The sequence below is a fragment of the Carassius carassius genome, chromosome 13 (genome assembly GCF_963082965.1).
Source record: "Carassius carassius chromosome 13, fCarCar2.1, whole genome shotgun sequence".
Classification (NCBI taxonomy): domain Eukaryota; kingdom Metazoa; phylum Chordata; class Actinopteri; order Cypriniformes; family Cyprinidae; genus Carassius; species Carassius carassius.
The window spans coordinates 34,693,265-34,707,549 of NC_081767.1; the positions used below are offsets into that span (position 1 = coordinate 34,693,265).

At 37.3% G+C, this 14,285-nt stretch overlaps 1 protein-coding gene across 5 annotated transcripts in view; it reads left to right on the forward strand.

Annotated features, from left to right (window-relative positions):
* Positions 1–11,413, forward strand: part of LOC132156424 (interleukin-1 receptor accessory protein-like 1-B) — a 219,503-nt gene extending 208,090 nt beyond the window's left edge. For 2 of the 5 annotated variants that reach the window (XM_059565437.1, XM_059565438.1), the window contains exons 9-12: positions 3,340–3,486; positions 7,795–7,965; positions 8,668–8,712; positions 10,047–11,413. In XM_059565437.1, coding sequence (XP_059421420.1) covers positions 3,340–3,486; positions 7,795–7,965; positions 8,668–8,712; positions 10,047–10,777 — 1,094 coding nt within the window. In that variant the 3' untranslated portion in view covers positions 10,778–11,413. The remainder of the gene's footprint in view (positions 1–3,339; positions 3,487–7,794; positions 7,966–8,667; positions 8,713–10,046) is intronic. The other 3 variants (XM_059565439.1, XM_059565440.1, XM_059565441.1) reach the window with 3 other exon arrangements.
* The last annotated feature ends 2,872 nt before the right edge of the window (positions 11,414–14,285 follow it).

The following is a 14,285-nucleotide window of genomic DNA, read 5'->3' on the forward strand; positions in this document are numbered from 1 at the left end:
TAATAAATCGCTTCTCTTTTAAAATATGAATCTGAAAAGTGCTTTGATGGCAGACCGATCCTCTTCATTCTGTACATGAAAGAGATCACTCTTCACTTCACTGTTTATTTCATGCCTGCAGTGCTCTGTTAGTAAATACACATCCATATGGGCTGATTCTACTCTACTGCAACACGTGACACTTGACACTTGTTTTTCTTTTAAATCCAATGGGTTAGATAATAGAAATAGAAACATCCGTTTGCCTGAGAATAAATGTCCTGTTGAGCCCATATCTGGGGGTTATGCTTTTAATTACCAGTTACATTCAGATCCCAAAACATGTGGGATCGATTAACACTTTGACACTTCCTACCCCAGCAGACACACTGAGAATTCAAGGAGTTGAAAAACGACACGACTCGACTCAACTGCAGATGCATCAATGAGGCCATTTCCTTTGACAAACATTGAATTCATCAGCTTCCATCCTTCATTCCAGAACATTGAACACAAACACACGAAAGTAACCCTCATCTCTGCTCTCTGGCATGATCCAAAATGTCACCGCCGATGAGCAGAGCTGCTGATATAGACTTGACACAACACAAGAGCACTAGGTCAATGAGTCTGTCAGGTCCACCTCCACATGAACTTTGTCCAGTTATACAGGATTCATCTTCATATGGCGCTGTGGCTTTTTCAGATTCTCAGCTCCCGTACAGACACAGAATAAGAACATCACAAATGCACCGATGGTGTAAACCTCATTTGGACAGATGTAATCAGACCCTGAATGCCTTGTTCCTCTATGTCTAGTGGTAATGACCTGCACTTTAGTCGAGGACAGTTAACAGTATTTTCACTTTCTTGCTTTACTTAAGTACATTTTTCAAGTATGTTTACTTTATTGGAGTATTTTTATTTAGAGAAACAAGAAATACATAATATTGTACTTCCTCCACTAATTTTTTTAAAATAATGTTGTTCCTCATTATTTTGAACAGGACAAATCATCACTCGCTCCAAGATGCAATACTGTATGGAGTGCCAAACCTATATATGTATATATGCTTTTATTTCCTTATGTATATTTATTTCTTTTTTATTTTATTTATTTATACATTTATTTATTTACACATTTATGCATTTATTTCTATATTTAGTAGGGTAATGTGGCATGTTTTACCTCAGGAATATCAAGCCTGTGTAGGTGAGCTTGTAGGTGAGTGTAAGCTTTGAGGTCACAGTGACACCTTGTGTTTCATAAACAAAATACAAGAAGTGTAGCCTACATGCAAAGCCATTTGAGCTCGGACAAACTCTTCCTGTTTACTTTACAGCTTGCAGTGGTTCATACAGCTCCATACGTTCACAATGAATAATAATTTTACTATAAATAATATTTACAGACAAGATATAAAAAATAAAAGTGGAAATAAATAAATGAGCTCATTCAAATACAGAGGTGCTAAACCATTCAGGGCTTACAGTTTTTTACAGACGCAAGGACACATTTCTCAATACTTAGGTCACATTTGCAAAACTCTTCACACAGTTCTCCTAACCAACTTTCAGCTTGGCAAAGCAGTTCATTTCACATTCAAAATGCACTACAACTACCAAAACACTTTATTCAGGTCTCAAATCAACTCATTTTTCCAGAACACTAGCAAAGGTTGACAGCCGACAGACACAGTTTGTCACCCACAAAACAATGACCTAAAAAACACTAACAACATGTAGCATTATACAATGTTTTCTTGTGTAAAACAAGGACACATCTCTGTTTATAATTCACTGCAATATATGTTACTGGAATGAATCAGACATGATGCAGAATTTGTCAATATTTTATGTCATTTATTTATTTTAATTTTTTTGCACTGAGTAATTCCAAAATAGAAGAAATTGTATACACACCATCCACTGATACAGATACAATAGTAATGCTAATCTACTAATTGTCCAATTGTTATTATAGCATTTAATTTTAAGATTTAAAATATATTTCATTCAAATATTACTGTTGAAATGTAGCAAATTGCTGTCTTATTCAGTTTTGTATTATGTTATTGTTTTGAACATAAGTTTAACAGTTTTGAAAACAGTATGTAAGCATGTGCAAATTGACTTGTACGTACAAAGAGTTTTGGCAGTTGTTGTGTCTGAGTGAGAAAATAATTCATGAAATTTGAGAGATGTAGTCATTGAATGCATTTTGTGCCAAAGCAATGATAATCGATCCTCAGTTTAGCCCAAATAGACTTCTGTTGTGCTCACTGTTTGAAGAGTTTTGCAAAAGTGACCTAAGTATTGAGAAATGTGTCCTAACGTCTGTAAAAAACTGTAATAAGTAATAAGCAAGATTTTTAAAATCTATACAAAGTTTGATAGGGAGCCAGTGCAGTGTTGACAGGACCGTGCTAATATGGTCATACTTCCTGGTTTAATTTAGATATATTTTTGAGATGGAAAAATGCAGTTTTACAAATGCTAGAAACGTGGCTTTCTAAGGAAAGATTGCGATCAAATAGCACACCTAGGTTCCTAACTGATGACGAAGAATTGACAGAGCAACCATCAAGTCTTAGACAGTGTTCTAGGTTATTACAAGCAGAGTTTTTAGGTCCTATAATTAACACCTCTGTTTTTTCAGAATTTAGCAGTAAGAAATTACTCGTCATCCAGTTTTTTATATCGACTATGCATTCCATTAGTTTTTCAAATTGGTGTGTTTCACCAGGCCGTGAAGAAATATAGAGCTGAGTATCATCAGCATAACAGTGAAAGCTAACACCATGTTTCCTGATGATATCTCCCAAGGGTAACATGTAAAGCATGAAAAGTAATGTTTCAATAATGTATGACATGCCGCCATACCCAGTTAAATAAAATATATAGCATTATTAAATATACAATTTAAAATGAAAAAATAAAAATTTATCGATCAGTACTTTTTCATTTTAATACTTAAATACAATAATAACAATAAAAAACTATACTTTTGTACTTTCACTGGAGTTAAATTGAAAAGGAGTACTTAATACTTTTACTGGAATAATATTTTATTAGGGTATTTGCACTTTTCTTTATTGTGTACCAGCCAATTGTTAGTGTGATCAGTCTGTGCACTGGTAGACACAGACTCAATGGAGCACAGGAAGGGTTTGCTCACTTTGGTGTTTGTTTGACAGGTTTAACACACACAGGATGGAAAGAACAATATCAGGAGTCCTAATCTGAGAGAGAGATGTTTCACTCTGACCTGATCACATTGTTTATTGACAGCGCGAGCGTTTGCTGATGTATGGCAGGTGTATTATTGTATAACTGTCTCTCTGTCTGTCTGTCTCTCAGCAGAACTCATGTATACGGTGGAGCTGGCTGGAGGTTTGGGAGCCATTCTGCTGATGTTGATATTTTTGGTGTCCCTTTATAAGTGTTACAGAATTGAACTCATGCTCTTCTACAGAAATCACTTTGGCAGTGAGGATGTGGATGGAGGTAAGGAATATTATAAAGAAGTTCCAACAATATAGATAGAGCACTGCAGTATTCATTAATATTCTTTTCTTGAGCCGTTATGGTGGATCAGTTTCACCTTCACAATACAGTAATCCGTGAAGAGGCACAAGGCATTAAAACGCTTTACTGACCCAATGCTCGGTCAGCTTAAGAAATATATTTTCATCAACATTAACATATCCCTAGGATGCGTTGCTGGTTGGTTTTATTTCCTTTAGATATATATTGATTGCATATAGGAATAAGAATATAGAAACACCTAATAAATAATCATATGTGTTTTTAATCCATTTTTAATTTAAACTAATTTCACAATGACCATAAGAGCCAACACCTTTAGTCAGATGTTTCTCCCTAATTCCTAGTTGCTTATATCAAATTTAGTTGATGTTCCAATGTTTTGATCTTCTCAGTTTTCTGATGTGAGTCTTGCTCTAGTGGGGCTATTCTTTGAGATTCATTACTTCTGCTTTCTGTTCGGTAAATATATATATATATATATATATATATATATATATATATAAATATATATATATATACATATACATATATATATATATATAAATATATATATATACATATATATATATATATATATATATATATATATATATATATATATATATATATATATATATATGTATATATATGTATATATATATAAAATAAGTCAAGTCACCTTTATTTATAGAGCGCTTTAAACAAAAAGGATTGCGTCAAAGCAGCTGAACAACATTAATAAGGAAATAATGTCAATAATGCAAAATGACAGGTGGTTAAAGGCAGTTCATCATTGAATTCAGTGATGTCATCATCTCAGTTCAGTTTACATAGTATCTGTGCAACCAATTGCAATCAAGTCGATACAACGATATCGCTGCAAATGAAGTGACCCCAACTAAGCAAGCCAGAGGCGACAGCGGCAAGGAACCGAAACTCCATCGGTGACAGAATGGAGAAAAAAACCTTGGGAGAGACCAGGCTCAGTTGGGGGGCCAGTTCTCCTCAGACCAGACGAAACCAGTAGTTCAATTCCAGGCTGCAGCAAAGTCAGATTGTGCAGAAGAATCATCTGTTTCCTGTGGTCTTGTCCTGGTGCTCCTCTGAGACAAGGTCTTTACAGGGGATCTGTATCTGGGGCTCATCTAGTTGTCCTGGTCTCCGCTGTCTTTCAGGGATGTAGAGGTCCTTTCTAGGTGCTGATCCAGCATCTGGTCTGGATACGTACTGGATCCGGGTGACTGCAGTGACCCTCTGATCTGGACACAGACTGGATCTGGTGGCTACGGTGACCTCGGAATAAGAGAGAAACAGACAAATATTAGCGTAGATGCCATTCTTCTAATGATGTAGCAAGTACATCGGGTGTTATGGGAAGTGTTCCCGGTTCTGGTTTACCTTATTAATGCAGCGGAGACCAGGACAACTAGAGCCCCAGATACAGATCCCCTGTAAAGACCTTGTCTCAGAGGAGCACCAGGACAAGACCACAGGAAACAGATGATTCTTCTGCACAATCTGACTTTGCTGCAGCCTGGAATTGAACTACTGGTTTCGTCTGGTCAGAGGAGAACTGGCCCCCAACTGAGCCTGGTTTCTCCCAAGGTTTTTTTCTCCATTCTGTCACCGATGGAGTTTCGGTTCCTTGCCGCTGTTGCCTCTGGCTTGCTTAGTTCTGGTCACTTCATTTACAGCGATATCGTTGACTTGATAGCAAATGATTGCACAGATACTATTTAAACTGAACTGAGATTATGACATTACTGAATTCAATGATGAACTGCCTTTAACTGTCATTTTGCATTATTGACACAGTTTTCCTAATTAATGTTGTTCAGTTGCTTTGACGCAATCCTTTTTGTTTAAAGCGCTATATAAATAAAGGTCACTTGACTTGACGACGATCAAAATAAAATTTATAGGGTTAGTTCACCCAGATAGCAAAATTATGTAATTAATAACTTACCCTCATGTTGTTCCAAACCCGTGAGACCTCCGTTTATCTTTGGAACACAGTTTAAGATATTTTAGATTTAGTCCGAGAGCTCTCAGTCCCTCCATTGAAGCTGTGTGTACGGTATACTGTCCATGTCCAGAAAGGTAAGAAAAACATCATCAAAGTAGTCCATGTGAAATCAGAGGGTCAGTTAGAATTTTTTGAAGCATCTGTCTGTTGTGTGAAAGAGTTCAAAACAAAGCAGTCTGGATATCCGGTTCCCGAACGAATCATTCAGTTCACCAAGTCGAACTGAATCATTTTAAACGGTTCGCATCTCTAATACGCATTAATCCGCAAATGACTTAAGCTGTTAACTTTTTTAATGTGGCTGACAGTACCTCTGAGTTCAAACAAACCAATATTCCGGAGTAATGCATGCACCCAAACAGTACACTGACTGAACTGCTGTGAAGAGAGAACTGAAGATGAAAACCGAGCCGAGCCAGATAACGAACAAAAGACTGACTCGTTCACGAGTCAAGAACCGGTTGCATCGGTTTTCGTATCACCAGTAGTTCTTTCGGACAGTTCGATTCAATAAACCGGTTGAAGAAAATGGTTCACCGGTTCTTTTGCGCTCGACGTAATGGCGTCATTTGCGATGATTGCCCTTGATTCAAGCCTTCGGTTTACCCGCGCTCATAACACTAGCACAGAATCAGTTCAGAATCAATCACCAAAAGAATCAGTTCGGTTCATGCGCTCTGTGTGTCAGTCTGCTTCACGCTGAATCACACATGCACAGTATCATCAGCTCCTCGATTCTTCTTATCTGGCTCGTCTTGGTGTTCATCTTCAGTTCTCTCTTCACAGCAGTTCAGTCAGTGTACTGTTTGAGTGCATGCATTACTCCGGGATTTTGGTTTGTTTGAACTCAGAGGGAGTGTCAGCCACATTAAAAAGTTAACAGCTTAAGTCATTTGCAGATTAATGCGTATTAGAGATGCAAACCGTTTAAAACGATTCAGTTCGATTTGGTGAACTGAATGATTTGTTCGCGAAACAGATATCCAGACTGCTTTGTTTTGAACTCTCTCACACAACAGACACGGAAGAGAAGACAATGCTGAATAAAGTCGTCGTTTTTGCTATTGTCGGACCAAAATATATTTTCGATGCTTCAAAAAATTCTAACTGACCATGTGATGTCACATGGACTACTTGATGATGTTTTTCTTACCTTTCTGGACATGGACAGTATACCGTACACACAGCTTCAATGGAGGGACTGAGAGCTCTCGGACTAAATCTAAAATATCTTAAACTGTGTTCCAAAGATAAACGGAGGTCTCACGGGTTTGGAACGACATGAGGGTAAGTTATTAATTACATAATTTTGCTATCTGGGTGTACTAACCCTTTAATTGTGCAATTCATGCTGGGTGCTACTACAAATCTCCCAGCATGCATTGCACAATTAGATTTTATTTTCATTGTTACCCATGTTGAGATTCATAGGTTGAACATTGATCTCTGTGTATGTTTAACTCCTGCCACAGTTCAAAACTTTTACTTTAAGCATTGCGGCGTGATTTTTATTTTTATTAATATTCACAATAATACTTACCCAAAGTGCTTTGGGTGTACAGCAATACACAATAAATACACAATTCATTTATTCATTCAAATTCATGTAATTTCTTATTTAAATGAAATGCAAGGATTCACAAACTTTTTTGCCATCTGATCATCTTTCACCTAATATATATACTTGAAGAACCCCTGAGATCTTTAAATAAATATTTTAATAATTATCTAATTTGCATGTTCACTGATGTTGGTTAATAGCCACAAAACATAGAGGTAAACATAAAATATTTCATTTTGTTTGTTTGTTTTATTTTGATTGATGTTATTTGAAAATGACTTACATTTTTTTATGATTTAATTAATTAATAGCTTTGTATTAAATTCACGAACCCTCGTTTGGGAAACCAAATGTAACAATGTACCGTTTAATGCACTTTATGTTGTTAATTACAAAGAATGGGCTATATTTTCTTACTCTTTGTATTTATATCAATATGGCACCAGACGATCCTATTAAATCATTGTGATAAATGAGTTAGTTCAGAAGTAATCTAAAATTTGTCTGCTTGCATTACCTAAAATATGTAATTAATGGATTACATTACTAACTTAGGTTTTTGTCATGTAATTTGGAATCAGTAACAGACTACAATTTGTAAGTAATCTACCCAGCTCTGGTTACAGGATATGGATGCTGTTAGTGTGGTGTAAACCAGTTTCACTGTGATTCTCTATTGTGTCTTTGTGTGTGTTTTAAGAAAATAAAGACTACGATGCATACTTGTCATACACTAAAGTGGATCCAGACCAGTGGAGCCAGGAAACCAGAGAGGAGGAACGTTTTGCTTTGGAGATTCTGCCAGACATTATGGAAAAGCATTATGGGTACAAACTCTTCATTCCTGACAGGGACTTGATCCCAACTGGAAGTAAGTTGCATTCATTGTAAGGTGTTTGTTTGTGTGTTGTGTTCTCATGTGCAGTGCTGCATCTTCACCCTATTGAATGTTCTTTGGATATTTTCAGCATTATTTTTTATTTCAAGTACCTTTTGTTGGATAAGCTTTTTGTTTGGCTTGTACATTTTTCTAAATTCAAAGTAATTTTTATAAGAGTGCTTTGAGTAAAGTTTCTTGCACATAATTTGCTTATGTTTGTACTTTTCTCATTCGCTTGTATGTTTTTCGTTTGCTGGTCCAACACAACATGAATGTCCGTCTTGCCATTTTTTCTTTGTTCATTTGCGTGTGTTTTGCTTACATTCATTCAAGTCTGTTGTCTGGGGACTGTTAGATTTTAATATGGGATGAGGTGCTCAAAATCAGGGCTAGGAAAACATTGATTTGTGTTTGTGTTCAGGAATTATCGGCTCTTCAATGAGCAGCTCAAGCCATGTTTGATGTTAATCACTTCACTGATGTGAGCAACAGCTAACACTGTTAGCTCTGTTAGCCCTGCAGCTACAAGTCCCATATTAAACTGGATAAACTGGTGATCGTAACTGAAAATCCTAAGGCAAAAAGTCACAATTATGCCAGTTTCTCTTGTGGAAGTCCTTGCTGGTTTGTTTCTGATTGACTTTCTGCTGAATTGGCTGTTCAGACTTTCAATGTTGAAATATTTATGTCTAGGTTTCAGCAATGATCATTTCCAGGATGACAAAAGACTCCTTAGAGGTATTCTTCCGTGGCCTTTTCCAATTGTCAACAAATCTGACTCACACCTTTTTGCAGACTTCACCTTTGGGGAATATTGGGATGTGGCGCTGAGTTAAACCGGGATTCAGGTTGAGCAGAACACCATCATATGTTCTGAATGTAGAAAATGATATGAAAAAATCGACTTGGATGAGTCTAAGAGAGGCTTTGGGAGTTTCTGCTGTTAGAGAGCAAGTGATTTTGGACGGGTGGGGTTTGAACAGTGTTATTATGCTTTTCCTATTTGTTGTAAAGGCTAAAAAAGAGGCAGGAAAAATATACAACAGAACTCCTATAGTTTGATTACTGCATTAAACAGTAAGACCTTATTGACTAGATCTGTTACTGTACTGGTGTAGCCGTCTAAAACTGTTCCAGTTTTAATTCCAGTCCACATTTCACATGTCTCTCTTATCTGATGCCCTTGGGTTCAGTTAAACGTGATTCATTTTCTCAACAGTGGTATGTTAGATCAATATATAAAACTTATATAAAACATAAAACATATAAACTGCCACAGGGTCTTATTCAGAGCAGGATTTGTGTTTGATGTCTGTCCTGTTCCCCCGTTCTATGTTGTCAGTATGTTGTTCTGTCATTGACTCATTCTGCTGTTTTTATTTCACATCTTAAGGCTGGAATACACTGAACGACTTTTGAATTCTGAACAGATTTTAAAACGTTAGGCACCATATACATACCGACTTTGTAAACAGTCACAATGGAAAAACTGGCCATCATACACTAAACGACTGAGGGTCAGACACTCACAGACTTTAAAGACTTTAGAGTCACACAGAAATGTTTATCTTGTTGCTAGGAGACATGTGACTAATTAAAACATTATGTGTTCTAAAATCAGATGCTAGATATCCTCCAACAAGACTATGAGACACAACACAATTTTCTGTGAAATCTGTTGACTCAAACCTGCAGACTGGCTCTGACTTTCGGTGACTAGTGTCAACTTGTTCAAACTGTAAATCAGTGGAAAATCAGGGCAAAAATCATGTAGTGTCTTCCAGCGTTTAGTAAGGTTCTTCAACAGATGTTTTTACTGCACACACAGTGTTATGCTGTAACTTTAAATCTGTTTTCACTCATAATTTGCTTGTAATTTTCAAATCACAAATAACTACAGAGAGTACAACAGCAAGTAACACATTCAATTAAGCGTCCAATTTTGAAGTAGAAAGTATTTAAAATCCTTTTCAAAGCAAAATAGGTGAATAAAAACAACAATGATATTAATATTTTTGTTGGAATTTGAAAACGTGGAAACTGTTGACGCTCTGTCTCTCTCTGTCTATCAGCCTACATCGAGGATGTGGCTCGCTGCGTCGACCAGAGCAAACGTCTCATCATTGTCATGACACCCAACTACGTGGTGAGGCGCGGCTGGAGCATCTTCGAGCTGGAGACGCGGCTGCACAACATGCTGGTCAACGGCGAGATCAAAGTCATCCTCATTGAATGTGCTGAACTGCGGGGAATTATGAACTACCAGGAAGTGGAAGCTCTCAAACACACCATCAAACTGCTGACGGTCATCAAGTGGCCGGGTCCTGAGAGCAGCAAGCTCAACTCCAAGTTCTGGAAGCATCTGCAGTACGAAATGCCCTTTAAGCGGCCTGAGCCCAAGCTGTCACATGAGCAGGTGCTGGATGTCAGCGAGCAAGGCCCGTTCGGAGAGCTGCAGACCGTCTCTGCCATTTCTATGGCTGCAGCCACCTCCACCGCCATGGCCACAGTGCATCCTGAGCTGCCCTCCACCTTCCACAACACGTACCACACACAGCTGCGGCAGAAGCACTACTACAGGAGCTACGAGTACGACATTCCCTCATCTGGCACCCTCCCGCCGCTGTCCTCACTTGGCAGCCAACACACCTACTGCAACATCCCCATGACACTGCTGAATGGCCAGCGAGTGCAGGGGAAGCTGGGCCACCAGCAGCAGCAGGCCCTGGAGGAGCAGCACGTTAACAACGCCATGCTGCCACTGCTGCCCCGCGAGACCAGCATTTCAAGTGTGATCTGGTGACAGCATGGGGAATGGACATTTCTGTGAATGCTACTTATTAAGACCCTTAAAAACTGCTGCTGTTGACTTTGCACCGTGATGCACAGGGGTTCGAAACTGAAGGTATGTGATGAAGACAGACCAACGGGGAGGTTCATTCTCACAAACAGCTCATTCATACTCTCTCAAGGAATACAGGGTCTTGTACATATGTTTGCAGTTTCTTTGTAGCATTAGATTTTTTTTCAGTTTTGATCTCCTGTTTTCTTTTTCAAATGTCTGATTTGTCCTTTACCCCTTATGAAACGACTGAGCAGAGACACGTGAGGCAAAGTAAAGACTGACCTGTTGTGTTTTTCTCTTGACTTGTTTTCAAGTACAATACTTGTTTTGTAAGTCATTATAGAATTTGTGACGTTGTACTGTTCTATTTTATTTTATTTTATTTTTTGTAGTCAGTCAATGAGATGTATCTGCTTTGAAGAAAAACACCATTATGCAAATACTCCTGAGGCCTGAAAGCTCTTCTTCTTGCTGAATAAACAACTGAGCAGATGATGTTCAAGAGGAAAAACTAGATGTCGTAACGATGCTCTAGTGTCTCTGCTTCTCTATGTTTCTCTTTCTAAGCTGTTGAGACTTTCTGTTAAAAATGAACAGTTTTGCTGTTCAGCTTGATAGTGAGAACTTAAGAAAAATAAATATTATTTTAAAAGAAAAAAAATCTATTTTATAACAAAATGATTTTCTTGGAAAGACACAGTAGGTAATTTCATTCATGTCATTACTGGAAGCACTGGAGGGACATTTTGGCTCACCAGTTCAAATAATTGTATGTGTAATTATATATATATATATATATATATATTATTTTTTTTTTTTTATGATTATTATTATTCAAAGACATTTTACATCAGTAAATGTCTCATGTCTCTAACATTTTAACTGCACATTGAAATCGATTATCCTCCACTGTAGTGCCTCCTGCTGCTCCACCCCAAACACCATCCACAGGTTAAGAGCGGTACTGCATCACAGTTGCATATTTCTCACTGTTTCTTAGGTACTGCCATGACACCACTGCTCTACAGGTCATCCGTGTTTCTCGTTCTACTGTAGTGATCATAGAGGGGAAGGAGCTGACCTGAGGCAGCTTTTACCTCATTTTATACTAAGGCTGAGTCCTGTGTCAGTCACTCTGGTTAGCCTACATACACCTCTACTCTCATAGCTTAACGACAGATAAGCAGAGGCTCAAGTGAATGTCCGGTGTATTTACAGGAGGGTCAGTTATTCAGCCCTCACACATCCAGGCATTTATTCATGAAGCTGCCACATCGCACACAGCCAAGACGTTCAGTTTAGCATTAGACGCCATGTTTTTTATTAGCCTCACTGTCAGTCTAATGAAGGTTTTACATCAATAGCTTACAACTCGCATGTAAATTAAGTGAAACCAAAGCTGGCAATTAGCGATGCCTTCTCAGATGCACTGGTGGATATCAGGGGAAATTGAACTAGGAACTAGTGTAGTTGAAAAGGGTTATAAGGGGTGAAAACCATTGTTGTACCAATCCATACAGAACATTATAATGTCATCTCCACACCCATATCCTGTTCACAGTGTTTATTTGATCAGCAGTGCCAAAAGAGTCCTTTTTTATATTAGAAACAGATTATATGCAAAAATCTGTAACTCAAAGGGTTGCAAGAAAAGCAACAGGGTCATGCCAGCCATCTCATGAAACATTTCATCCCAAACAGACCCCAGATTCCCAGTTTGTAAATGTCAGCTTGGTTTTGGATAATCTGCTGGTGCTGAGTTACTCTGATCTGAGAGGACACCAATCTGATTATTTACACATTATTTTAATCTTTTGTTTTTAAAGAGGTTTTTTCTTGTATTTTATATTATATTGTGTAAATATCAATTGAAACGGTAATAAAAGTAAGACAATCTAGTCACATTCATGAAAAAACTGTTGGCAAAGTCCAAGAGAGTGGCAAATTGTTTCATGAACATTTCTAATATTACCGATCAAAATACGAATAACAATAACAATAAACAGCACAGAATTTGTCTCTGGCACTTTCACCAATATTAAACTAAAGATTAAGGATCTGTTTGTCACCTGTTGTTGAAAAATTTCACTTTTTTATTCTGTATCTGCAATGTTAATTGAAGAGAAACTATCATTAATAAAATACACATTTAATAATATTTTATCTCATCTAGTTTCTTTAAATACATTTTTTAAGTTACAGGGTTAGCATGATGTTCAAAGGTTTAGAAATACAGGTCATCATTGAATCGTTCAGTTTTCTGTTCTGTAAGTTGGTGTGGATATGCATTATATGCAACTTTCTGCTTTTTGAACATGAAATCATATGGTTAAAGAAATGAGACCAGCAGGTGCTCTTGTAGACTAAGAATGCATTTCTAGTTTGCAAGAATCTGTTCTTTTTACGCTATCACAAAAGCACAATAATAAACTGGAATAGATTATTTTTTCTACAAAACAATTATTAGGGGATTAGGGGAACGCTAAGCCAAGATACATACTAATATTATGTACAAGTATTAATAAATGATAATTTTATTAAAAATACAAAATGAATACAGGCCTGAGGTGTCAGTTATTCCATTTTAACCATGGTTACGACATCTTGAGACATTTTCAGGTTGTTGTCCCAAAAATATAGCACTACTATGTTACATATCCTGCTTATGAAGAGCCCAAGCATATGTTTCCCGAAACCTTCTTAATGCTTTGTCATTCTTAAGTTATACCTTAAGCTTGTAGAGTGCCCACATAGCAAGCAATCTTGGCCCAAATGTGGCCTCAAGTTGGCCTCCTGTCAGCAATGGTACCCTTTCGGCCAGACCTGGGCCATGTGTGGCAATGACGCCAAAGAGTGGATCATGGCAAACAATATGAGGGCTGATTGTTGGTGTGTGGCCCAGATCAGTCCAGTGATCATGTGGCTCAAATAATGGCTTGTGACCTGACGTCATGTGACCCATGGTAAATAAGATAAATAAAATAAACTGTTAAAAAAATTTGAAGATCACTAGTTTAATGATTGTACGTTATGGTTGTCATCATTCAGGTTGTATTTCAGCTTTAATGTATGGTTTTTTTAACCCTCTTGGGTCCAAGGGTGTTTTGGGGGCCTGGAGAAGTTTTGACATAACCTGCCCTGACATTTGTGCTTTTTTTCATTTGCTTATAAACATATAAATGGCTAAAGTCTAATAAAACTGTAATCAGCACAAACTTGGCTACAATAGCAGCATGTATGTACATAATTGAGTTTTTGAGAAAACAATGTTTATGTGTGCTTAGTGAAAAACTAAAACTTTACTGAAATAAGGCCATAAAACACATACAGAACATTTATTCACAAGACTCTTGAGAACTGGATCTAGAGTTTTTACTTCAAAATGATGTGAACATCATCTTACTCCTTCACAGAAAACAATATATTGATTGAAATTTTCTAAGACAGTTTTTGTGAAGAAAGCTAT